Source organism: Pieris rapae, chromosome 21 (genome assembly GCF_905147795.1).
Source record: "Pieris rapae chromosome 21, ilPieRapa1.1, whole genome shotgun sequence".
Lineage (NCBI taxonomy): Eukaryota > Metazoa > Arthropoda > Insecta > Lepidoptera > Pieridae > Pieris > Pieris rapae.
The window spans coordinates 7,978,390-8,005,299 of NC_059529.1; the positions used below are offsets into that span (position 1 = coordinate 7,978,390).

Genomic DNA, 26,910 nt, shown 5'->3' on the forward strand with positions numbered 1-26,910 from the left:
GTGTAAGCTCACAATTGGTTAATTATGTCGTCCTTTGATCATTTATATATGGTACTAGACACTAGTGCTTGGAACTCATCTACTATATAGGCACATTCAGTAATATTTAACTTTCCCAGCGGGATGATAAAACTCAGTACAGGCATCTTAGACCTACCACCAGAAAATAAAAACTACTTACAAGAAATAACAATGATGTATTAAGTGTATAGGTGCAAAAGAAAAAAGTTGGCGATTAAAAAGAGTGGCGGAGAGTTTATTGCCAGTTCTTCTCTTCCGTTCTTGAGAACTCGCAGTAAATGTAATTAGAAGCATTTAATGTGTGTTTCTTTTTTTTACGTTCATAAGTGTATATTAAGTTACCTACATGAATAAATGATTTTGAATTGAATTGAATATATAAATTAATAATTTATTTACTACATTTTGGATAAGGGTAGGAATTAGCATAAAAACTAATATTTGATGAGAAACTAATTAAAAATAGTTTTGAAATCTGTATGATATAAAGAGTAAATATATTATTCATTAGTAAGCGTACAAATTTTTGGCTATGTTTCAGCATTTTACCCTTTAGATATTTGATTAGAATAACATTGTTAATTGCTTTTCTGAAAAACCCTCATCTCACAGTGAGACTTAAGCAATCAGTATAAGTATGTCAATTATATGATAATATACTAATACCACAATCTGCGATTCTATTTTATCACAATATTCGTTATAAATAATCCCCATGCCCCCAAGTGTCATGGGGATTATTTATAGACATGCAAGTATTATATTTTAATCAAAAACCAATGCTATATTCAATGCTAAATCACGTTATCAGTCCTATAATATTTCTCCAGGTAAATAAAGCATTGAGTCAATACATTTCCCTTTCTCTTCCACTGAACATTTTAACCGGTTAACTGAATTTGTCTTTTGGTCGTTCCATAATCGAATCATGGATATTCTTAACCAATGATTGAATGTACCGCAAACTACAGATTTACACTTATTATGACAAAAACAGCGGATGCTCGGAACGACTCGAGCTCACCATTAAAATAAATATTTGTTTTTGAGTTGGCTTAAGTTGGCCGACGTTTCCTCGCGAGAGGTTACAGTTACTTGTCATAGTGGACACTTTCCGAGAACCAATAGTGGCCCAATTAACTTGATATAACTGGATTAAACGTATTCTGAGCACGGTCGAGTTCGCATCTCGCCAACACGCCACACGGGACTAATCTGGGAAATAAGGTCGTAAATACACTTGCCGGACAGAATTCTGAATACTGAGATGGATATCCATTTATTAGGATACAGCGGGTTCACATTATGTTTATTTAATGACTACTGGGGTGTTTAATTATTAAATTCTTTTGACATATTTAACTCATAGTTAGCGCTTAGTTTCGATAATGAATCTTACATCATTGAAATGGCGCTTAATTCTACTGCTTTAACTTGTAAGAATTATTTAGAACGAGATGAAGAACTAGTAAAAACAATATAGTACATATTACAATTTAAGTTTTAACACTTAACATATTCATATATTACTAAATTTAATTTACTTTAATATATTATAATAATTTAGGATGTTTTTTTTATATAGCCTTATAATGCGTCATTTTGATTAACCGGGAATACCTATCAATAATACCTACAATACATCATCTACTTGGTATTTTTGCAAGTCTGACAGAAGTTCAGTTGTTTCATCTTTTTCACTATAGCTCTCTCCCACCTCTCGCTCTATGCACCGTGCGTGTGCATGAGACGTTCGCTCTATCTCACTCTCTCCTTCGATCTTTCTCTTTGTTTGCTCTCACTCCATGGGTATTTGCTTCATACGTTCGCTCTTCTGTTTCTGTCTCTCTCTAAACCGCTCTCTCCCATATTTACTTCTACAAAAACGCTGCACATCTTCGTGACGCTAATAATATTATTATTGCGTTTTACCTCTAAAAAATTACCCTTATGAGCTTAAAGAAGTTTGACTTAAAAAATCTATAATAATATAACTAAAACGCATTTAACTGATAAAGAGTTTATTCAATATGATTTACATTTACATGTAGTAGCAACTAGAGGGGTGATGGAAGAGCATTCGACAGTTTCTCTATGAGGTCATCCATTTGAATCAGGTTAATCCTGGCCTGTCGAGCGACCTGGCCTTCTGGTAACTCCACGGGCTCATGGCGAAGTAATGTTGCTGACTCGGAAAGGATTTTACGAGATTCCTAGAAGAATATTTGAATAAAATGTAAATAATTACAGATGTACTTATTTTAAGGACTCATTTTCGCTTCAAGTGTACGATGATTGCTAACATTTGTATGCGATTCTAATAATTTACTAATATGTATGTAGTTTAACCAATGTAAGGTTACACAACTCTAGTTAGGAACTTTTATGTTCTAAATTGTATATGTATGAGTGCAAAATTTGTGATGTCATATCTTCTTGTATATTTTAAGCATACATGTTTCAGTAATAATAAATAAATATTGGCGCAGAGCACGCAAGAACTCTGCTCAAATGTAAATAATAATAATCTATGTGTTTCCAGTGTTTTCATAGTGTTTATTGGGAAGAAAAGAAAAACTAACCGTAACATATCCCAGCATCACCATCGGTCCATCGATGAGGGATTTCCTCCTTCCCGTCTCCGCGACTGCGGCGTGGAGTTCGAACAGTAAGGAACCACGCAAACGAGTTTCAGCTGAAACAGAACAAAGAATAATAATACTGCGAGTTTATTTCCAATCTTTACAAAACAAGCATATACATATAGCTTAGATTTTTGACAAGATTTTTTTCTTATTGTCCTAATATCCTTCCTTCCATTGATCGGAATCTTTTCACGGGTAAAGGCAGACGGCCTTCTTCCAAATATAAAAGCCTTCATCCAAGGCTTTCTTTCTTCATTCATTCTCTTCCTGTTAACTCTATTTTTTTCTTTTTTAGGGCGCCCTCTTCTGCTTCTTTTGTTCTTGGTCCTTTCCATGTAGTTTTCTTTAAAATCCAGCTTTTATTTGTGGATTTTGATAAACCATAGCATCTCTCTCTCTTTAGTCGGCAGCTCATGTCTGAGCGTCGTGATCAGCAACGAAGCATCTAGAGCGGACCACCTGCATCCATCGGTGTCTATCCAGCGCTTCCGTTATCACACTGCATAGCTTTGAAGACGATGAGTGGTTGGTGAACGGCCACGTGATCTTTGGCCTTCTGTGTTACCAATTACGATCAGTTTCTCCAAGTTCTCAGCATAGCATAGCGGGAGCTTTATTCTTATGTTACTGGATGCAAACGGGCAGGAGTCTCACATGATGGACACTCTCACTGCCAACTGCCATTGTTGAGCTGTAAAAACCGACCGAAACGACGTATCTTTTTCATAGGTCAAGTACGCATACGAGATACGTCAGTAAATCATGGACTTTTATCAATACATTTTCTGCTAACTAGTATTTCGATGATTACTTGATTATTTTAATGAAAATAAAATCATTTATTTTTTGTCAAACATATTAAAGGCATTTGTTGTACCTGGTGCTAAGTTCTCTAGCAAGGTAGTTATTTTTCGGCAGAGCTGCGTTTTGAGCAACAAGCGGTCGTCGGAGACACCGGCGAGGCCGAGGTCGTGCTGCTGGCCTATCATCTGCGCAAGTGCAAGTCCAGCGTCTGTTATGTAGTAGTGGGACGGATGGAGGTAGCCGCTACAGTGGTCGATAAATCTAAAATACGGGAAAAAAATTCAATATTAAGAACACTGTAACATTTAAATAAAGGATTCCTAGATTTCCCTGTGATACAATGACAATCATATACAACAGTATTTGCAAAAGTTGTATTACCTCTCGCAAGCATCAGGGTCTTCTTTGGGCAGAGCGCTCAGCTCTTTGCCAATGTCTTGCAAAAGCTGTTGTATGATGGCGTCTGAAACCGCGTCCTCACAGACCGAGCATTTCCAGAATTTATTATCCAAACCACGTGTCTTTGGGTCCGGGGATGTTGTCTTGTGTAGAATAGGAAGAATGAATGTTTCTGGTAAGAGATAGCCTTTGCAGTTCCTGAAATGAATAAAAAAGAAGATTCAAAAGCGTTTCGTGTTTATTGTATGTGTAACACTATACCAATGGACTCTTATGTGTACAACACTTGCAGGTACGGTAAGCATCATCTGATCAATATGAGCTGATTTATGAAAAGAGAGAGAAAGAGAAGAGCCATCACGCATTGAGGATTACATCCTTTTTTGATTTATGGAAAACTAGCAATTTCATATTGAGACTTTGATATAAATGATCACGTAAGCAACCATGAAATAAATCAGTTGTGCTACAATCTTTTAGGTCTGGACCTCATTTCTGTCTTGCCAATCTAATAGGCAAGTAGGTGAACGGTCTCCTGTGCCTGACACACCGTCGACTTTTAGGGTCTAAGGCAAGCCGGTTTCCTTACGATGTTTTCATTTAGCGTTCGAGCGACTGTTAAATGCTCATAGAAAGATTGGTAGATGAGAGTCGTACGCTTAAACCCTGGTGATTTAACCCAACACTGGTCGGTCATCAAGTAAATTAGCAAAGTAAGCACTGTAAATAAAACAACTTACTTCTTCTTGCACTTAACAGCGCTGTACATAGTTCCAAACTCTGTGACATCGGAACACCTCTCGCAAGTGCATTCGAAGAACTTGGAGTCAGCTAAGTGATGGCGTCTTGCCTCTGTTCCCCACAAGGGGTCAGTGTAACAGACTGATATATGTGTGCCGGGAGATAAGGCAGACCCTGCGCATAGGATCTGGAAAACATAGTTGATTTTTGTTACTTTTATTAGGGGCGTAAATATAGCTATTGCTGATGATACAGTTATTAAAATCTGAGATAAATTTAGCCATCCATATGATAGATGTAGGATTACTTTTATTTATATGGGTTTTGGTTGTTCATTTTACAATAAAAGATGTATAAGACATTATCATTTATATCTTATCATTATCTCAAGTTCAAGACGTATTGTATTCCCGAGGAAACAAATGGGATTATAATTTGACTTACAATATCTCCTTCGGATGTAAAGCTTTTGTTGCAGTTAGCCCGACAGTTATGCTCCACCATTGATATCCTATCGAAGACAGCCACGTACTCCGGCTCAAGAAGAGGAACTTCGTGTCCATTTATCTAAATTAACCAAATAGAAATTTTACTCGCTTCCAAGAATTTTATTACTCCATCTTGTATCGTATAAATATGTAATGAACTAAAATTATAACAAATACACTATGTGGATTAAGAGTGTTAAATTTATTTATTACACACACATACATATATTTATATTCACAGTATACCAAGCTTCTTGCTCAAATCTTTAAAAAAAATACAGTAAGAATACTAGTAATTTTTGGTTTAATTGCTTAATTAAAAATATTTTTTTTGAAAGAATGTAGGTATGTAATAGAACAATCATTTGTTTAAAATTGAGCAACCCACTATCGAATGTATTATGTTTAATGCTTTGATTTCAACACTTTTAGAGCCTAAAAGGTGAAGAAAATTTATGGAGCCATTCGATTATTACGTAAGCACTAAGGGGGGAGGGGGATGTCTGATTTTTTTAATTGGTGATTACGTCAACAGTAATTATTAACGTTTTTAATTATATTTCCCACACATTGTCTATGCTTAAAAGCCAAATGCATTATTAAGGATTCCTACAAAACATTAATTTTAATACTTAATAATAATTATATAGGAACTATAATTTTTTAAAGCTTTGCTTACTTTGCTGACAATAGGGGGGAGGATAAATTGCAGCAAATCTGCTTTTTGTATATGTAATAGATATATTGTGATTACCATAATTATCCATTATTATTTTAATGGCACAAAGAATGATTTCCACAAACCTGTATAATCCCACAACACTTCATGATCTCTTCTTCACAGAATGTTGTCTCCAACCTAAAGAATTTCCAGATAAACTCTAACACCATCTTCCTATCGTTGTTCCACTTGTCTGTATCCCTTCTGTCTTCACAATGTGATTGGAGAGCTTGGAGCTTTGACCACAGCTTCTGATCGTGGTCACGTTGGTAAAGACAGCGAAGTACAGTAATGCATTGGTAGTTTGGATGTGGGACGCCGTAAGTTGATATTTTGACCTGGTACATGGAATTGACATTAATAAGTGTGTCATTAATAAGGAATCCATATGTAATGTATGTAAATGCAAGAGGTGTTTTATCAATATATCTGTCTGAAATCAGCAGCCAACTTGCTTAATAAGCCATTCAATTAACACCCTAGCCGTTTAATTAAACAGCGCTATTTAACTATCGGCGTTAATTACATCATTTAATAAACTTGCTGGCTAATGATTAGGCCATTCCTACTATAGAGTCATTATTTGGCAGAAATTAAGAAGGTGAAACATATGACATTTTTTTAAAATTATACTGCTGAGTCATACGCACATTATTATTGTCAAAATACTCTTCCATTGTACTTTTTTCATGAAACTTTGGAGAACGGCATCAAAGTTGTGTTTTGCCGACGCCTTATTGACAATTTGAGGAGTTTAGTTTCGAGTTAGAGAGCGGCAGAATGTGTAATTAAATTAAATTAACAGTCAACCGGCTAGGCAATGCTAGTTAATGAAAAACTTGCCTATTATTCAACAAGGCGCTATTTAAAAATCAAATTCAAGAAGAATGAATTATCTTGTTACCAAACCTTTTCCCCTCTATTTTGCGTGTAGAAACACTCTGGCCTATGGACATCTCTTTCTGAACACTCTGTGCTGCACATGGGCCATCCACACTTATCACATGGCACTATTTTATCTTCTTCTAGCATCTTATAGCAACCAAGGCACACGGGCGGTGTTACCTATAATTAAAATAATAGCAACATAATATTGTTAATTAGTTAAAATATAAACCAACTACATATACTTAGTAATCTATGGAGTCAGTTGATTGTAGCATCGCTAGATACGATATCAAGCGGCTGGATGGGATGTCCTTGATCCCTTGGAAGATGGGACGAGCTTTAGTATGAGATGCCACTTATGTGGCCCCGTGTCACCTCCTTCGGATAAGCAAAGAAGCTGGGGCGGTCGCAGAGTAGGCAGAAAATAATGAACGGCTCAAATTTAAGAACCTTTCCTTCAACTTTGAATATATTCCTGTTGATAGAGAGTTGGGCCGTGGCGCTAATTAAAGACTTCAGTATTGGCTCAACGAATAAGTATCGTAATACAGCGGGGAAATGCTGCCAGTGTTAAAGGTACAGAGATATTAAACTTTTTAATTTTAACTATTTTTGTTATTACTATGTATACGTAGGTTAAGGAAATTTTAAGTTTAAAGTTTAAATAGATTCACCACAGATCCAATTGGCCAAAAACACTACGTTTTAATCAATCGTGAACTATTTGAGTATTATTACATGTAATCAGAGTTGAGCCGTACATATATTATAAACATGATATCACTTTTTTCAACTCGGAAAACGAGCCTAACCTGCGCAGGTCCAGTTATGAGGGGAGATTCCTTCAAAATAACATCCCCAGGCTTGATTTGTCGCGTAGCTTCCAAATATCTTCCATAATTCTCATCTGTCTTCACCCTTGCGGGGGTGCAATACTGTTTATGTGTCTTCCAATGCTGCTTCTGATGATCTCTTGAGCAGTAGTGCACCCACTGACAGTTGGCACATTTTTGCTCAGCCGGAACTAAGCAGATATCACAGCTTCCGATCTGTGTCATTACTGAAAGGGGATACGATTAATCTTCTTTTACGAAGATGAAAGATAATTCACAGAATTCTCTACATTTCGAGTGCTAATCAGCATGTCAGGCAGAACTAGGTAATAAGGATTTAGCCCATTATTTAGCGGTAAAAATAAATCTAAATAAAAAATAAATATCTATAGACAAACAATAAAACGGGATATCTTCACAACAGCTGTCTGCATATTTTTCCTGGAGCTTAACTCTTCAATTTCATAAATATGACTTTAAAACTGTCCGCCAGACTTCTGCTTTTTAACTTATATATAAATCACAAATTTTACCTGATTAACAGTGTTTTAACACACTTTTCACTGTAAAGAAACAATATAACCCGCAAATAAATACTGTCAAATGAATACTGGCACGTTGCGCGTGTGCATGCTTCGGGTGTAAAAATAACTGCGCCTGAAACTCGACGCGCATTGAATTTACGGCGGAACAAATAATAATTATAGTACTATGCAGCAATTTATACTAAACGGTTGTACGTTTAAAGCTTTAAATCTTGATCGATGAAGTTTTATGAGGTTAATTGGGATAGTAAAAAACATATTTTGTCTCAAAGTGTATTTATTAGTTGAAAGTACAGAAAAAGTATATATTATTCAAAAAATATACCGCCACTTTTAAAGAATTATTTAATTTTACATTTCATTGCGTCATAAATAAGTACAAACACAACATCCAACAATGTCAAGAAAATATAATTTAAGAGAATATCGAGATTTGACACACATGAAAAGGAAATATATATATGTATATTTGGTATACATAATAATTTGAAGCCATTGTGTATTTGATATTTTTTTAACACTTCAATATAAATCTATTTAAAAACAGTTCCGATTTACATCACGATAACGTCAAGAACAAGGGTTCAGCTTTTTAAGCATTTATTTATTTTAAACTTATTTTCTAGAACTATAACCTTCAAAATTCCCTTTTTTTATTATTTCTGTTTTGATTTTAACCGATTAAATAATTAAATTACTCAGTATTTGACTAAAACATCACTAAATATGTATTGAAAAAGAAATCTTTTTCAGTCTTTCCGACTGTTGGTTTGTCGATGATATTAAAATAAAAAAAAACATATAATTCAATATTATGATATTTTCCCAATAATTTGTTCCCAAGTTTTGATCTTGTCAAGAGCGTCCCTCGCTGCTGTTGCCATGAGGCCTTCGGGGGACTGTTTCGGCTCGAAATCAAGGATTAGCGCAGACTCCGTTAAATAACTCACGATCTGAAATAAAGAATACCAACTATGGTGGAAGAAAGACATATTTTCTGTTCGCTTCAATAATTGGTGAAAAAAATTGGTGATCAGCCGTACAACAATATTTGTTTTGCCTGAAATCTAACCATTAAAAACAATCCTTTGCTTGTTGCAATGCGAAATCTGTCTTGTAGTCGTTTGCGTAAAACTCACATTCCTGTGGTCTTAGGTTCGAATCCCGGGCCGATGAATTTCCTTTCTATGTGCGCAATTAAGATGCTTCGATCGGCGTTACTCATTAATAAATGTTAGCGCTACCAGTCTTTCCGATCTCTGTCCTCACCTCTTTTAATCTGGTCCTGAGATTATCTTTGGTGATGGCTTTCCTCTCGAAGTCCCTCGTGGTGAGCACCATCAGAGGAGCATGAAGCTCATACAATGTTATACCTGAGAAAACAGAACAATACCACCTGTTATGTTTCTTTATGACAAGTGAAATACTGCTGTTTGTTATTAAACTCCTCCAGAATGGCTCGACCTATTTTAAGAAATTTTGTGTCCGTATCGGTTAGGTCTGCGAATCTTTTTTCATCTTTTTTTAAGCTATTGCATAGATTTTATCGCAGGCATTGAGCGCGGCGACCGAATCAAGAAATTCCGTAACGAAAATAACCTAACACACTATGACGTAATAAAAGTGCGCCCAATGTGAGAGCAGTACAGAACGTATACTGCGTGTCACATCTCTATGACGAGATCGGTAACGTTAACGTAACGTAAGCGCGGCCGGTACGCGTTAGACACGAGACAGACTATATAGGTTGGTTAGTCTGAGTCTGGTAGATTGAATTAATGTCAAAGAAAAAAAAAACTGTATAAATAAAAAATAAATAAACAATTATAATTGCATAGGTTGATAAAAAATGCTATGCAATAGCTTTATCGCGGGAGTCCCCGAGTGCCACACGTTTCTTTTTTTTTTCAAGCAGTCGACCTCAGGGCGAAACTCGACCGCAGACCAACTGTTCGGACCGCTCAGGAACAGCTCGAGCAGTCCATGTATTGCGGATATGAATTTATTATAGAAACTGCAAATCGCCGTGCGGCTACCGATCTACAGCAGCCGAACACGTCTACAACATGCGGTCTGTCTATGGCCAGCGGTAAGCGAAACGAAGTTAGTCGCGTCAGCTAGTATTGTATATTTGTTTGTTGGACATAAATTTTACTACACATATAAAAAAGTAATGGTTCCCTGATATATGAGAGTTATTTATTATTACACATTTCAGTAGAACAGTGTGTACCTCGTAACCTGGAGTATCCCGGTTCGATGACGTCGAAGACCTTCATCAGGTCGCGGCAGATCTCGATCTTCCTGTGCAGCTGGGACTCCGGCATCTCGTGAATCATGAAGCCGGAGATTTTGCCGTAGAGTTGGCTCAGCGAGTGCAAAGCGGACAGGCACAGGTAGTGGTTGTCGTGGAGCACGTTGCGATACTTGTGGAGGAACTTTTCGAAGCCGTCCACGTCGTTCGCGTCTATTTGCTCCAATTCTTCTGTTAACCTGACGAAAGACGGGAATCAATCACGAGAAGTGTTCGTTACGTATACAGACTACAGAGCATCAACAAAGTAGAGAACACCAGGCCGAAGGTAGTCTTAATTTCGTTATGTCTCATAGTCTCTGGGCAGACCTTGTCTATAGCTGTCAATGTGTGTGTACGTATGTGAAATAGCAGATAATGTTTCTTAAGATTCGTGAGCATTACACATTAAATTTATTAAATAGTAAATAATAACTAAATTATCGTTAAAATCTCATATCTATAAAATAAAGTGATCATAACATTTGCTACGTGATACATCGAATCATACAAGATATATCGAATTTTAATCCGATGATGTCTCTCTCTTTAAAGACCTGATTAATTTAAAATATCCAAACGTACAGGTAATTCGCGTAGTTATATTATTTCAATCTAAACTTTCTGTACTAAAAATATGTGAAACACGATCATGTTAAAAAAAATACCTTTTGAGCATAGCCTGAACTCCCCCCGCGGTCATGGTGTAGGTGCATGCATTGTCCAGGCACCTCCAGGGGGCTTTGGGCTCCAAAGGTGCGGTGGAGAGGATCCTGCCGGAGCACCTGGGACAGCGGAAGGCACTCGCGAAAGTGCCCAACTCCGAGGGATCTGAACAACGTCTGCAGTGACATTCGAAGAACTTGCTCAGGCGGATATGTTCACGACGCTTTAGGGTTCCCTGGAGGAAGAGAATATTGCTTTCGATAGTTCATGCATTAATTTCCTGATTCGGCTGTCACGTTACAGTATTTTTTATTTATTTATTTATTTATTAAGTCTACAACATCATACATATTACTAAATCTACTGATCATTTTATAAAATCTTATATCAAATATTTATGACAATACATGTAAACATAAGTTATGCTAAAAATATGTATATGCAGTATAGTGAATGGAATCCAGAACTCGATCAAAGTCAGACTCACAAGCTCCCGTCCTATCCTTCAGTGATTGACCACCCCGTGACGGTCGACGTCCAAGCTTCCGGCTGACCTATGAGATTCCATTCAACAAAAAAAATACCTGTAAGGTATAAGCATAGCATAGCGACACGAGGTCTCCCGCCCGATGCGCCACCGAGGCCCTGACCGTGAGAGGTCTTCCGGGCGCCCGCTCTGCGTCCGTGTGCGTTGTGCTCGGCGTACAGTCGTGGGCCAATAGGAACGCACCGTCGTACAACGCGCGCGCGTTCGCTCCGTTGCCACCGACTTCGAATGCGTTCACCTGGAGGTGTTGTGTTTAAAATTCTAAAACTGCGAATTTAGATTATGAAACTTTTGAAATTTACTTCGTGAATACTTTTTTTTACTATTTTTTTTATTATAGGTATTATACAAGTAACAAGTAGAGGATGCGTTGCCGCACCATCTTTTGAATCCTTGATTTATAATATATAATAGAAATATAATAGCAAGGTAATTCACGAGCAGATACTTTAAAGTCGGGCAACGCACTCGCGAGTCTATCACATAAATGTAAATATAGAATCAATTAAGCATCTTTTCTGTTGACCTTCATAAGTGTACTTGGTTACCTATATCAATAAAGTTAGTTTGACTTTGACCTTTTTTATTGTGATTGCAATTATTAATTAAATTCTGAATTGTATTCGAGAATTTAGGATGACTTTAAAGTATATTTGGGGCAACCCAAATGAGATTGTTAAAATTTATGCTTCGGTCGACTTTTATAGTATTACAACTTTATTGTGTTATGAAATCTTGTAACCAAAATAGCGAACCACGATTGCTCAAGACGATTGAAGGCACTTAATATTATAAAATTTCTGTTTCATTCATGCTGAATAATAAAATAGATCTACTTTTTAGGTCTGACCTCAGATTTATGTATCTGTTTCATGATTATTTGTCAATCTAATAGGCAAGTAGGGAGCCTCCCGTGCCTGACATACGCCGTCGACTTTTAAGTCAAGGCAAGACGGTTTCCTGACGATGATTTCCTTCACCGTTCCAGTGAATATTAAATGCACACGTAGAAAGAAAGTCCTAAGATCTCACGGATGAATCTTAGGGCGTAGCCACTTAAAAGCTTTAAAAAATAAAAAAGTTATGTTGTTGTGTGGTATGACTGTAAGGGATTTCATTTAATATACATTAATCTAAATAAGTTTTACTCTGGGGAACGCAAGGCTTGTGAAAAATACCTCCAATATCCCACAAACAGTGTGTATCTCCACGTCATCGAACTTGAAACCCCAGCTCTTCAACCGCTGGACAACATTCCTCTCGTTTGCCGGCCATATGTCACCCCGGGACTTGCGTAATTCGTTGTGAGCCTCCATGGCTATGACCCCTTCCCACTTTTCAGGGTCTGCCGTTTTGAGAAGAAGGCATCTGGAATGTGAATAAAAATTCATGGATTCAGCGGTTGCAAGTTATAATTCTACAGAATAGTAGAATTACAACTCTTCACAGGTCTTCGCCACAGCATCTGCTCCTCCTGCTGCATCCTTCATTTTGAGGGAAAGAAAATCTTCAAATACCATCTGTGCCTGATCAGCATTTAACTTCTGATCATGCTTTTCACACATTCACTAATAAAATTATAAACCATCGCTGTACATCCGGGGCCCAAACTTACGACCCTAGGATTAAGAATCGGAATTTTACACTGATGCATTTAAAAGGAAGAATATTGCAAAAGAATTAACATTTTAAAACATTTTTTGTCCTACGTAAGAGTATATAAATATTTAATTACAAAATAACGCAAGATTGTGTACCTGCCTCAATGGCATGAGGGCGTGGTAGCATTCCTTCAGCTCCTCAATGTTCGCGTAACTTGGTGACGAGTCCTTCAAAGCTTCACACTCGTAGCTCGAGTGTCCAGTATAATACCCTACGCCTGGGCAGCTCTTACTGCACAATGGCCAGTTGCAACCTGTACATCTGGAAGTATAGGAAGGTTGCAGGTGTAATTAGGTAATGTTAAAATATGTATATCATAATCTATTATAATATTATGAGTGATTTGTGTGACACTACAGAGTGAGTTGTGAGAGTCAAGAAAGCGGTGACAAAAAATGTATGCATATATTAGAACACTACATAATTTGTTTATTAGTTCGTACTACAACCGATGGTCAATGTAAACATTACTTCAATCTTTGTTTTGTTCGTTCGATAGGCCATCCAACGAAGATTATAAGAAATGGAACTAATTTTATTATTATTATTCTAAAATAAATTTACTTGTATATATTGCTCTCGTCGAGCTCTCTGTAGCAGCCTAGGCAGATAAGCCCGCAGCCGCTGCATGGACCCACAGCTAGCGCCTGAGCTTCCACAATCACCTCGCCCGGTTTTATATCTCGACTGGCCACCACGTATCTGTACCAAAATGCAAGATTTGTACAGAGAGAATTTTTCTAATAATAAGTTTTCAAAAGACATTTTAAACTTTATTTTAAATCGCTTAAATTATTTTTTACGATAAAAATAATAGCAACAATTAAAACTTTCCGTTGAAATTCTAATTAGATAAATCAATGCAGGAATATATTGCCACGTTTAATATTAACAAAAATTAATTAATAATTAATTTAACATACCTTCCCATAACATCCGACTGTTTGATTTCGTAGCATGGTTTGTTCTTTTCCTTTTCAGTTTCCGCTGAATCCTTTTCGTTTTCTTTAACTTCTACATCCAACACTTCTTCTATAGCGTTTTCTTTGTTTCTTACTTCGTGCTTTCCGCGTTTCTTGTGCTGTAAATTACATATACTACGTAAGAATCAAGCGTTTACTATTAAAATACTTAACATTACTGTTCACTACTAGCATGATTATTTAAATATATTTAAAGGCACGGCGTTTTTTTTTACGATTGATCACATTTTTTTTTAAATTTGACATGAATCGAATTCACAAAGTCCACGTACACAAGTTAGGCATCGTAGCATCAGAGACGCGTAGTATGAATGACCGTCGAATGTTTTGTGACGTATTATGAATGATTCTGGAGCCAGTGTATTTTTGTTCAGCACTTGAGTTGAAAAAATTCATAATCCTGCCAATAACAAGCAGAGACTGATGGCTGTAATTTCATTAAGCAGGAACACCGCTAAGTGCGACTGATAATCCAGTATTAAGCTAATGCAGGTCAGAGGAAGCCTTGTCGTGCAGTTGAATAAATGAAATTAAGCCTTGAACGCCGTGATTAAGCTGATTTGTAAGGATCTAATATGGTCTGTCTTACAAAGAGTACTGTCACAGTTAGGTGGCTATTGGCACAATAAGAATTATTAGTTCTGTGTACAACACTAATAAACGCTTGACTTTAATAATAATAAATAATAATACAATAGTTGAATTTGAATTTAGAGAACATATTCCCTATTGCAGACATCTTCAACTTTTCTTTATTCCCATAGAGTATTAAACGGGAAGGAAGGAATTAATTGGCTTGAACGTTTTCCTTTTAAAATGGATGGATGGATGGACTGGATAAACAACATTAGTAAATTTAAAAAAAATTTACAGGTATTGATAAAACATTGATTTCAAGTAGCAGATGAAATATTTTTGAAATCAGAGAATTTTCTTGATCTTGATATTAAAAATATATAAAATGCAAAACTTTCTTCTATAATATAATATTATATATGTACCCTATACACAACATTTGACGTAGTTTTGTTTTGAAATGGAGTTGCGACTCGAATAGGCCAATATACAATTGAGTTAAACAATATTTTTCTAGACATGGATACGTACTATAATTCACATTCACACATTATATTATTGAATTTTTATTGGGTGATACTATTTTTTGAAAATTTAATATATCCCAGAAAGCTGCAGCTGTCTAATAGTGAAAGATTTTTTTAAATCCGTCCAGTGGTTTTTGTGTGAAACATTACAAACATACATACAAAAACAAACATTACCTCTTTACAATATTAGTATAAATATACCTAAGCTGATCAGATAATGATAATACTTAAACTGTGTAAATGTTAAATGGTTTTACAGTGCATGTCACCTAACAAAATATATAATTCTTCACATTCCTAATATTGTACCTTTGCGCATAAGACATAATTAGTATAGAACTCATTATATTAACTAAATCACTCTCGTAGCTGTCGCATATGTCAAATTAAATTACACATCTTGGCACTGAGTCGGTCACTCAATCATGTGAACTGCTCATTTCCAGCCAAGCTGAAAGTGCTTTATGGAATCATTAAAGTTCTATTATGACTTCGGAACTGAAAACTCTATGTAACTATTAGGTTTTGCTCAAAATCATGACTGCTAAAATAAATACCCTTTTTTTAAAATACGGGTCGCTGTTTTAACTAGTTAAAAGCTGTCTTTACCATGCATAAGGTCTGTAAGTATATGTCTGTGTTTCGAATTTTTGATGTTTTGTCGTCTAAAAGTTCGAAAATTTATTTTTTTATTAATTTATATTTAGAAAATGTTAGATAAACCAATGCAGTTTTTTTAATTATCATATACGGATATGCACAATAACGATAAATGGAGGATAAGGGAGGCCTTTCCCGTAGGCACAGAATTGGTTATCATAGATTAACCAATGGTTATAATGTATATATTTTGTATTTATTATATAAAGCTATAATAAATACAAAATATAAAAAACAAATAAACAGACGGATATGCACACAAATAAAATTATTTTCTATTACCTAAACTTCATGCGACCTCCTACGAATGATATAGATATCGTCGTGTCATACGTCAGTAATGTTATTAGTTGGCATGATTGAGGCATCAACATAATCATAATTCAACAGGTGGTGTAGTACATAACCGAACATATCTCTCATCTATGAAATTAAAGCACGCTTGCATTTTGTAGGCATTTAGCCGCACAAAATTCGCGTCTACCTAAAATGTCTTGAAAGAAGTAATTTATGTGTTCAAAGGCTTTATACTGCTCCTTAGTTTCTTTCTTACCTAAACTATTATTCCTTACTTATCCCTACAAGAGTTCTGATATCGATTGATGATCGCTAGTCTATAGGTTCATAATCGGACGTCGAGGCAGAATACGAAATTCCACCTGTATCACGTCGACGTTCGTCGTTTCACAACTGAGCGAACTGTTCACAGAAGTATTTCCGAACCAATTCATCATAGGGTCTCTCAAGAAAAGATAGTACCAGATATTTAAGGTCTTGCAAAGCACTCGCAAGCCACCTGGCATTGAGTGTCTATAGGCGGTGAGCCTTCTGCCTGATATAGCTCATGTAGATTAGATATAGTTATAGAGGCGATATAAAACTCAAGGAATTTATGAAGTGGTAAAGATTTCACTATATGTATGCTAACATTGTAGCTTCTAAAACTCCCATAGCAACAGTCTATAATTACAAGTTTCTTGGCACTCGTTTAGTAATTGATGTTTTAAACGGCTTCGAAGTAAAACTATTGTTTTACTAGTTGGAACGTGTTCAAATTACTTTTTAAATTCTCTAAATATTTGATAATCTTATAAAATATTGACGGGTTACTTTTCAATATGAAACAAGCTCGTTTCGAGAATAACTATGCGTTGGGTAAGAATGAAAAATGAAACAAAAAGAAACATGTAGCCTAACCTTAAGCCTAAAAAGATATTTCAGGTAATTTGGTAATTTCCTATCCAAATCCCAGTTTTTAAATTCAAATTAGAACTTATCATTTTGATAATTAATGATTTATTAAATTTTTAATACTTATAAATTTTCACCAATAGCGTATTGCCAGATTAAGCTTAAACTTTAAGTAAGATCCTTAAAGTTTAAATAAATATTATAAGAACCAATCTGAATCTGGACTATTCTGTCATATTTTATTTATTTAATTAAATTTATTAATAACAATAAAATTTCGGTATCACATTGAAAAATAGTTAAATATCTAAAAGGTAAAACTATTAGTGAGACTAGTTCACAGTATAGTCGGAAACGAACGTCCAGCATTATCTTAAATCTAGTTTAAAAATCCCGTTACTGAAATATATTCACGAATATGTTTATGGTGTAAGTGACAGTTTGTTTGGCTATTAATCGCTTATTCGCGCCGACTAACAATCAGTTTATTTATCGGCTAAACCGTGAATTAGTTTAATAGCTCTGTTGACATACATACTCCTTCCTCAGAAAGATTTATAGAAAAGTGAATTTTTAAGGCAATAAACGTTTAATTGGCTTGGACGTGGTTAAATGCTTTGCGAGATGTGATACTAAACAGTAGATTTATTGTGATAGAAGAGTCTTCTATTGGTAGTGTCATGCCAAGTATACAGGCGTTAGAATGCACAAAGTCGCGCGCGTTTTGCCAAACAAAAAAGAATTTTTATATAAAACACTAGCAGACTCACCCAAGCGTTGCTCTGGCTAAGGTTTTTGTTATATTACATAGTAGTAAACAATTCAAGGGAAACGATAGGAGAACTTTGTGAAACGTTGGTACTTTTAACACAGCGCCATCTGTTAGAATTGTATCAAATAATAAACAATATTAACAATAACATAAAATTGCGACTATAATTTAAGATCTAAGCTATCCTATCTCTTAAGTTGGACCAGACTGCTGACGGTGTGCCAATTTAATTTAAAATCGGTTAAGTAGTTTAGGAGTCCATCGCAGTCAACATTGTGACAGGAGATTTATATGTATAAAAATATGTATTAATTTTTGTAAAAATTATTAAAATATTTGTTGGCTTTCTGCAAATAGACAGGATAGATATTGTTGTAATGTTAAACAATTTCGTCGATTTAGTTATAAACTCGCTACGTACACAAAATAATTACCTAAGATACTGTCTCCATCAAAAAACCGTACTGATTCGATTCTTGGGGAATTCCTATTACTGACATTCAACACGCTGGCTCTGCGACCTGGCCTTATATAACTACAACATAATATATTACTTGACTTCGGAATATTCTTATAAATAGCTTAAATTTTCCACTTCACTAGAGCGTCAATTGACACCTGTCTTAACAAGCTGTTCGCGCCTCCTGTGAAGAACGAAATTGGTTTTTGCTTGTCAATGAAATTATATTCTGCGTGTTTATGCTACTTCTATATCACATTAGACATCAGGTAGGCACTTGCTGAATTTCCATCTTTAATTGTAAGAGATAAATACACAATTCCTATCTGTTGACCTTTTTTAAATTCTTTCTTAAGTGTGTGCACAATAGCAGAATTATAATAGCTAGAAAATTACTGTTAATTTTTAACAGTAAATATAAATTTTTAGTATATATAATAATTTTATTTACTATTAAGAACAGAAATATTGCAGCTACTTACAAACGTTGTGTAAAAGATAAAATGGCTGTTCATAAGGGTACATTATGTTACCTACATGAATAAATGATTTTTGAATTTGAATTATTACTTTGTTTATCTGTTTTATAACAGTACAAAACTAAAATCAAATAAAAAAACAATCCAATGTATTCTATTATTACTGGCAATTTGCACGCCAGCCATAGAACGTTGGCGCTAGCGGTCGGCGCGTCTGACATTTTCGAATCATTATTGGCACCTCTCAATCATTTGATTGTCGAAGAACAATTGGGGGCATACGCCGCTCGTAGATATGAGCCACGCCTGATCGGCATGCTGATGTATGACGGCTACGCATTTTCGATTCTAAGGTTTAGTTTACAATGCTTTTTGGGGAACGATTCATGTCATAAGAATTTATGTTTAAACTCTTGCTTCCATCTGTGGCTGTGCTTTAAAAGCCTGATTAAAGTAAAATTAAGTTCAATCATTAAAAATAACGATATGATAATGTTTCTATATTTAAATGTTTGTAGTACCCATGCCCCAGACAGTAAGCAGTATTATGGTTTCAGATATTGTCTAGTAATCTTATCATGTCAACATAGTTGTGTTATATCTTGTTGTCTAGATTTCCAAGGCTAGTTTGTCTGTTTTTCTAACGAACAACTAAGGTAAATATAATATGTCATTAAATTTACATCGATGAGTAAATAGCAACACGAACAAAAGCCCTTGGATTGTGCAAGCAGGTCTATTTCGAGTTGGCAAGCATTTCGCCAATGAAATATGAGAATGGAACGAATTAACATAAGTCAGAATATATTCGCCTGGCATTATTGGTGCTGCACTAGCTGCTACCAACTTCGCCCGCGAGATACATTTACCTATGAGCATTTACTCGTTGACAAGGTTTGAAGGCTTGAAACGTGGAGTTTTGTAAATAATGTTTATATGTATTCTCCCACTTTGATTTAATTATAGACAAAGAAATTATTTCATTGTAAGTTTGACAGAGATAGGATGTTACAAGCGAAAAGGTATATTAAAAAACACTAACCTTTTTCTTATGAGATTTCTTGTTCATGTTGAGATTGGAATCTGAAACGAAATTAAACATGTAACATAGCTTGGTTTTCATTGGTTACTTTTTATCATAGACAGCTTGTAGCGAGCATACGCCTGGTTCCCAACATAGCAGAGCGTACGAGTTGTAGTTTTTTCTATGAAACAGAGTCAAATATGATACATACGATTTAAAGATATATGGTTGATAGGGAACGATGTATGATATTCTAATGTTTTTTTCTGTTACAGCCAAATAGGCACCTGATGTTAATTCCCATGGATACCTGCACTGCCACTTGCAAGCGCGCTGCCTCAAGGACCTTGTCGAATTGGTTTGGAAATACTACTTCAGTGGATAGCTGATTCCACATAGTGGTAGAGTGCGGCAGAAATTGCCTTGAGAAACGCTCAGTTGTGGAACTACGGACGTCGAGGCGTTACAGATGGTATTTTCTACTCTGCCTTGACGTCTGATAATGAAACTCAGCTGCAGTTATTGGTCCGAACAAATCCTCTGAACACTCTCCTTGGTAAATGCGGTAGAAGATGCTATATGCTATTTGCATTTAAAGGTTGAAATGATGTCCCACAGTGAAGACTACGCAATCTGAATTTTCAGTTTCACAGCTGAGCATTTTACGACCGCATAAAATTTATGTGCAATATTATTACGCCCGGTACATGTTAAATATTTTATCAACCATTTTATTGCCTACATTTTGTACACAGCTTTGATCACTTTGTTTTACGCAACTCGTAAAAATGCAAATTGAAATATTCGTTTATAAAATATGTACCTCTTTAGCTTCACATTATCTTTCTTTTGTCTTTCATAATCTATATGCTTTTTACCCCTTTAATTTTAATTCTTTCAAAATCCCTGATGTTTTATAATTTACATAACTTACTGGAATTATTACCTAATATAGAAAATGCTTTATTTTTAAAGGTTTATTAATTTTTTTCGTTTTCGTTTATTTCATATTTCTTAATATAAGTTCTAAATATGAAATGATATGAAAATTTTATCTAGTAGGTACTTGTATTTCCTTGGCTCCTGTTAGGGTAAAACCCTCCTCCATATTTTTCCATTTCCTTTTATTTTGATTACTAATAGAAGTTGAGGCAGTACCTATTGATGTAAAATATGAAAAGTTATGGACTATGTCAAAGAAAAATTTAATAAAACTTAACGAATATAAAGTCAGTCTTGCTGGCCACTATTTTTGCAAAGCACTTAAAATGTCGAGTTTGTATTCGTTAAGCAAAGTTTAATTAATGTTATACCCGCGTAACCAAAAGACAGTATTATTTCCAATCAGCAAAAAAATTACTATTCGAAATTTAAAAGTGTTTCAATAGGAAAACCGACGGTTTGATAATCCTTAACGTAAAAGAAACAGGAAATGCCCACTACTTCTTGTTAGCATCAATCGTTTTGTATTTTTAGTGTTTGAATCGCCGGATTTCAACGTAAATATGAAACATGTGAACATGTATTATATATCTGCCCACACAGCAATCATGTTGTCTTGACATGAGATGTGCAAATAATACATTTCTTCAAAATTAATATGATGCTATCTTTCGCGAGGTAATTTTTCTTTTGAGTTTGTATCGATAGAACTTTATTGCACTTTCGCAAAACGTCACCATATTCTAGTGCTCGAAAAGCGGCACGAGGTCTAGACCTCTGGCTAGCCAGAAGATGAGCAGATTTTTCCAATGGGAAGTCATATCACATGACTGTTTCACACAACAGATTCACTCACACCCTTAGAGCTGATTGCAAATACCCGCAGAAAATAAAAAGATTAGATAGGAATGCGATAAATACGATAGTAACTCGGACGTACAATTTTCAGCAAAATAAACAATCAATTCTATAAGTGGGTGTGTATTACAAGCAGAAAACATATTGCCATCACATAGGAATCAACGTGAGGAATGTTTGACCGATGCCCTACTGTGTGTAGGTATGCCATTTGAAATAAATATTGCGATTTCTAAATACGGGAATTGTTGTCCCGGATTTTCAGTTTCCAATGTTTAGATAATTTATTTCCATACGTTAGCCATTTGGCATGAAAGCAAAACAAATATGCTTGTTTCTAGTTTAAATATCTTCACAATAACTATTTTTAATTTTATATGAATATATTTTTAACTCTCTTTTCCAACTAATAAAACTTGTTTTTAATTAGTTTTTAATATCAAGGCAGTAATACTAAATTACAGTTGCCAACACGGATGTCCCATTATATTTTTAATACAAATTAATGTTTATTTATTAAAGTTCACCAGATCATACAAAATGCTATATCATACATGTTATAAGCCATGATTTCTAAAATATATGACAATTATGGCAAACAAATGTTACAAAAAATAAAAATTACTAACAAAACAGTGGTCAGAGAGGCACCTAACTTTTAATTTAAATTGATCAGAGCTTTAGAAACACTGTTAAAAGAGGCAATAATGGTCATCATTTTTAACTTTATCGGACTGGCTCTACGTAGGAAACATAATATGGGCTGCACATCGAAAGTTTAAAATGAATGTTAATCAAATTCTTCATTTAAAACAAAATGTCTAAACATAGAAAGATGTCGGAGAACGGACACAGCGTGCCGTGCCGTCATCTCGTCTGCCGCATTCTGCTCAATTCAAACATTTTCTATTTTCTATGCGTCGCACGTCAAACGAAAAATCTGCTGATGTTACTAATTTTTATCCTCCGATTTCACAAGCAAATGGTGGCCCAGTTCAGCACGTCAACCGTCACGTTTAATTAAATTCCGTCTGGACTCATTTATTTTACAAAAACGCAGTCAAAATAAAATTATGACGCGTATCAAAAAATATTCGATGAAAACAGCAAAATTACCAATGCTACATTAAAACTGTCGTTTAATAATACTCCACTAGCAGCTTCGCCCGCATGATTTTTTTATATTTTAAAAAGATATTTTGCAGCCTCTTCATAAACAGAATTATGCTCTGCTAGAATAGACTGCATGAGCTTCCAGTACTATTTAGACTTTAAATTACTTTACTGATGTACCCGAAAAGTATTTTAGATTACGAAATCATCTTGCTGGTCTAGCTGGAGCTCACAAACTGATCTCCGCTGCAGTAACCAATTCCACTACTAAAACATATTATCAGATCTGCACCAGAACTAGACATATTGTGACAGGTTTGGGAAGACTACCAGAAGAATGTTTCTATTTTATGAGTTGTAGAAAAATATATTAGTAATTTATGTTGGTATTATAATTCGTATTTTGCATTTTTGCTGTAAATAAACATGTAGGTATTATACATTTAACCCTTCATTAACACTACTTAAAGTTAAAAAAATCCGGTTATTTGTTTATCGCATTCGTACAGACTTTATTTTATGTAAGGATAGTAAGGATAGTCTGCTCAAAGCATTTGCTTGTACGCCTGTACTGTCTTTTAAACTACGCTTCAATTTTTAAATACAAACGAAGCGGGCAAAGCTAGAAACCAAACACGAGAATAGATGTTATGCCTCTCTCTGATCTCTCAATGCTCTTCGGTCATCAAATCAAATCAAATCAAAATATCTTTATTCATATAGGTAAACATGTACACTTATGAACGTCAAGAAAAACAAATTAAATTAACTGTAAATTTACATTTACAACCAATTCGCAAGTCAAGGGCGTAGAGCGGGTGAGAAGAACTGGCATCGGTCTACCTCCATGAACAGTAAATAATAATCTTCTTTATACTAGAAATCTCTTTTACTGCTATTTAGGTTTAGTTAAACGAGTCCAATAAAGTAATTCTTACTAACTGACTTTAGTAAGTCAACAACGAATTTCGACGTACCTACAGAAGTTCTAATAATTCTCGTAGTAAGTTCGTTTCTGAATCTTCCTATCGAAGCCGGTAACTGGTAAGTAAACAGGACAAGGTAATTCCGAAAACCACAGACATTCTTTAAGTCCAAATTTATACTAACAAATAGATAATTATAGGGATTTGTATTCTATTTCAGCAAAGTATAGTCTAGGCATTAAAGCCTCGTATGTAATCCTGCGCAATGCGTTTTTGATCCACTTGGCAGTTGCATTTAGTATTATCTACAATCATAAATCTATTGCATAGAAATATATTCGTATTGTTATTGATTAAATACAGGTGCAACTCATTTTCATTCTTCCTAAGCAATCATATATATTCTTAGAGATTAGCTTGACCTTCTCATCTATCAGATAATTATTGACTATTCTAGATTTTTCTGGGTTAAATTTTATAATAAACATAAAAATAACCATTGTTATTTACAAAAAAATGTTTGTTGTTTGTTAGTTCTTAAAAAAAAACTTTGTTTTTGTTCAGTAAAGTGCTTTTTAAAAAAGCAGTTTATTAATGACGTTCTTGCTAGCCTGCGATAGAAATAAGTTTTCTAGCATATTAAATTAAGCGACAAACAGAAAAGTGAATGTATCAGCAGAAAAAGAAAAATAATACAATGGAAATGGAGATGGGAAACACACGTAACCCTGATACATAAAGGTTATACTTACTCATTACTTGAAAAACGTTTAAAATCCTCGGATAATTAAAAGTGCCAACGATATCTTTGCTGGCGTTTTTAAAAGTAATATTGAATTAGGTATTAGTCGATATATTGCGTTATTTGTTATCTTGACAATTGTTTTATGTTATAGTCCGACAGTTATATTAATAAAAATATCAGTTGTACCAGACATTAGGTCTGGGCCTGTGACTTCTTTTTTTTTCACGATGATTTGCCAATCCTGTAGGCAAGTAGATGACCGCCGTCGACTGCGTCTAAGGCAAGTGGGTTTCCTCGATGTTTTCCTTCACCGTTAGAGTGAATGTTAAATACGCAAAAAAAGTCCATGATTCGACTTAGACTGGTAACTCTGCTAGAAGCCACCTCAAGAATAAATTCTATGACGCACGTATGATTTTATGAACATGCTTGTATGACAATGTAAAGAGTGGGACAAAGGTATATTTAAAGAGCTGTCCAAATACACGTGTAGGGCGTACAGACAGACGGACAGACATAAATCCTCTACTATGCAACGCTTGGCACTCGCTGCCACTGCATTCTGATCGCTTGATAGCCGCTGTACGGTTAGATTAAAAAGTACATAATAATAATTCGCAATATATAAATATATTATAGGGTAGGAAGTCATTATTATTTCAGAAGATAGCTTTCAATCTCTAGTTATTTTTCTAACCCTATATCTGAATATAAACAGTGGCGGATTTACCAGTATGCTAGTATGCAGTATGTTAGCAAAATTGCTAGGGTGCATGCTATTAACAAAAAAGGTGCATTTCGTTGGTTACGTTGGAACTTTATAAGACTATGAAAATATAGGATATAGGTTTTGTCAATTCCTAAAACAGTAAATTTTCTTATAAAAACGAAAAATTAAATTATTACTCTGCAAGGGTCGAGTTAAAGGACCTCCCGGAGAACAACTTTTTGCAGCTGATGACTCTATCTCAGCCCTCGTTGCGTTTGATCCACGACTTTTTGGACATCCTGGATATTTTTGTTACAAACGAATTTATTATTATTATCATGCTGTCTGTACTTTTAATCAGTTCATATCGCATCTTATTGGAGCAATGTTTACATGAAAGCTATTATGGTTAGCATTCGAACCTTCAGGGAGAGCGATTTACAATAACAAAATAATTTCAATATTTTAATTGTAACCTTTATATACCATTAGAAATATAGTGGTTTAGTCTAAATAACGAATAAAACATTGTTTATTTTAATTTAAACCGTAACAACACTAATTCTACAATATTATTTAAATTGTCGAGGGGTAAAGCACTGAAAATTTATTTAAACACTACGCATATTACAATTTTCACAATAAACTTACTTGTTTCGCCAGGAAACTAGTATCGATCCTTATAAACACCACTTTATGCACAAAACCTTACACAATAAAGCCGAATTGTAGAAGAGGCGATTTTAATGGCGCGCGCGTTCGTTTCCCGCGCAAACGTTAACTGCCGCGTTTGGCTTGACACAATAAAATTAAGCATCCAAAAGGCGACGCAGCTTTGCATTTCATTTCGTAACATCTAAACGGATCCCGAATTGCGGGACATTTCTTAAGAGTTAATTTGGCAACAGTGGAATGCCAAATGGTTTTAATGGCTTGAGACTGTTTATTTCTCGCTTTTCATGATGATGCCAACAATACATTTGTTTTCAGTCAATCTTCGAAAATAAAATAAATATATACTATTTAGTTCTGAGTAGTTAAAGGCAAGATTGGCTATTCTTTTCCTAGTTTCATAATTACGTGCGTCACTCCCGCTGCCGCTCCTGGCTATCCAATTTCATTTAACTTGATTACGTCTAAGGTACTTACTGTATTTTACTGCAATACATACAAAAAAAAACACTGCAATACATTACTTAATTTCTAAAGATTTTTATTTATATTAATAAGATGTTTTTTTTTGATGAGGTGTTATTTGTGAGACCAGTAAAGGCTATTATTTGTTTTAAACTCAAAGCAAAGTAGAAGTCAGCTACGCTACCATTTCCAAACTCAAACCTGTAAACTGCCAAAGCCGAATAATCGTATTTACGAGTGAGCCACGCCACATACAAGTAATACACGAGAATTAAGCTTATACTTATAATGGTTGCACTAACCAAAATTACGTTACATTAAAAAAAAATTACACAAAACCTCAATTAACCAAAAATAAATGTGAATCTTTGATTTCTCCAAAAAGATAATTACTAACTTAATTTTTCATTTATAAATATGCAATGATTATTTAGTATATCCCTTCCCATCTTTAAATATATCGCATATTTACATGATGAGCAACATAATCGAACTTAAGATTGAACGAGTCTTTCCTATTCGAGGAAGTTGACTAATAATTAACATACATAT

At 34.8% G+C, this 26,910-nt stretch overlaps 2 protein-coding genes across 4 annotated transcripts; both read right to left on the reverse strand.

Moving 5' to 3' along the window:
• Positions 1-2,025: 2,025 nt before the first annotated feature.
• LOC110993951 (SET domain-containing protein SmydA-8) lies at positions 2,026-8,203 on the reverse strand. Its single transcript, XM_022260390.2, has 10 exons — positions 8,074-8,203; positions 7,520-7,767; positions 6,729-6,884; positions 5,903-6,157; positions 5,055-5,177; positions 4,610-4,797; positions 3,852-4,067; positions 3,544-3,731; positions 2,604-2,716; positions 2,026-2,234 (listed from the first exon to the last, which is right to left on the reverse strand). Exons 2-10 carry the CDS (start codon positions 7,763-7,765, stop codon positions 2,079-2,081), a joined length of 1,641 nt encoding a protein of 546 aa, XP_022116082.2. The 5' UTR covers positions 7,766-7,767; positions 8,074-8,203; the 3' UTR covers positions 2,026-2,078.
• Positions 8,204-8,344: 141 nt separating this feature from the next.
• Positions 8,345-26,303, reverse strand: LOC110993949 (SET domain-containing protein SmydA-8). 3 transcript variants are annotated; one of them, XM_022260385.2, is made up of 11 exons: positions 25,873-26,303; positions 19,947-19,987; positions 14,177-14,334; positions 13,818-13,955; positions 13,353-13,514; positions 12,770-12,959; positions 11,629-11,829; positions 11,047-11,279; positions 10,319-10,578; positions 9,355-9,458; positions 8,345-9,038 (listed from the first exon to the last, which is right to left on the reverse strand). In XM_022260385.2, exons 2-11 carry the CDS (start codon positions 19,971-19,973, stop codon positions 8,898-8,900), a joined length of 1,614 nt encoding a protein of 537 aa, XP_022116077.2. In that variant the 5' UTR covers positions 19,974-19,987; positions 25,873-26,303; the 3' UTR covers positions 8,345-8,897. The 3 variants fall into 3 exon arrangements, with proteins under 3 accessions (XP_022116077.2, XP_022116079.2, XP_022116078.2); XM_022260387.2 differs by lacking the exon at positions 19,947-19,987 and having other exon boundaries at positions 25,873-26,302; XM_022260386.2 differs by lacking the exons at positions 19,947-19,987; positions 25,873-26,303 and adding an exon at positions 14,509-14,578.
• Between the last annotated feature and the right edge of the window lie 607 nt (positions 26,304-26,910).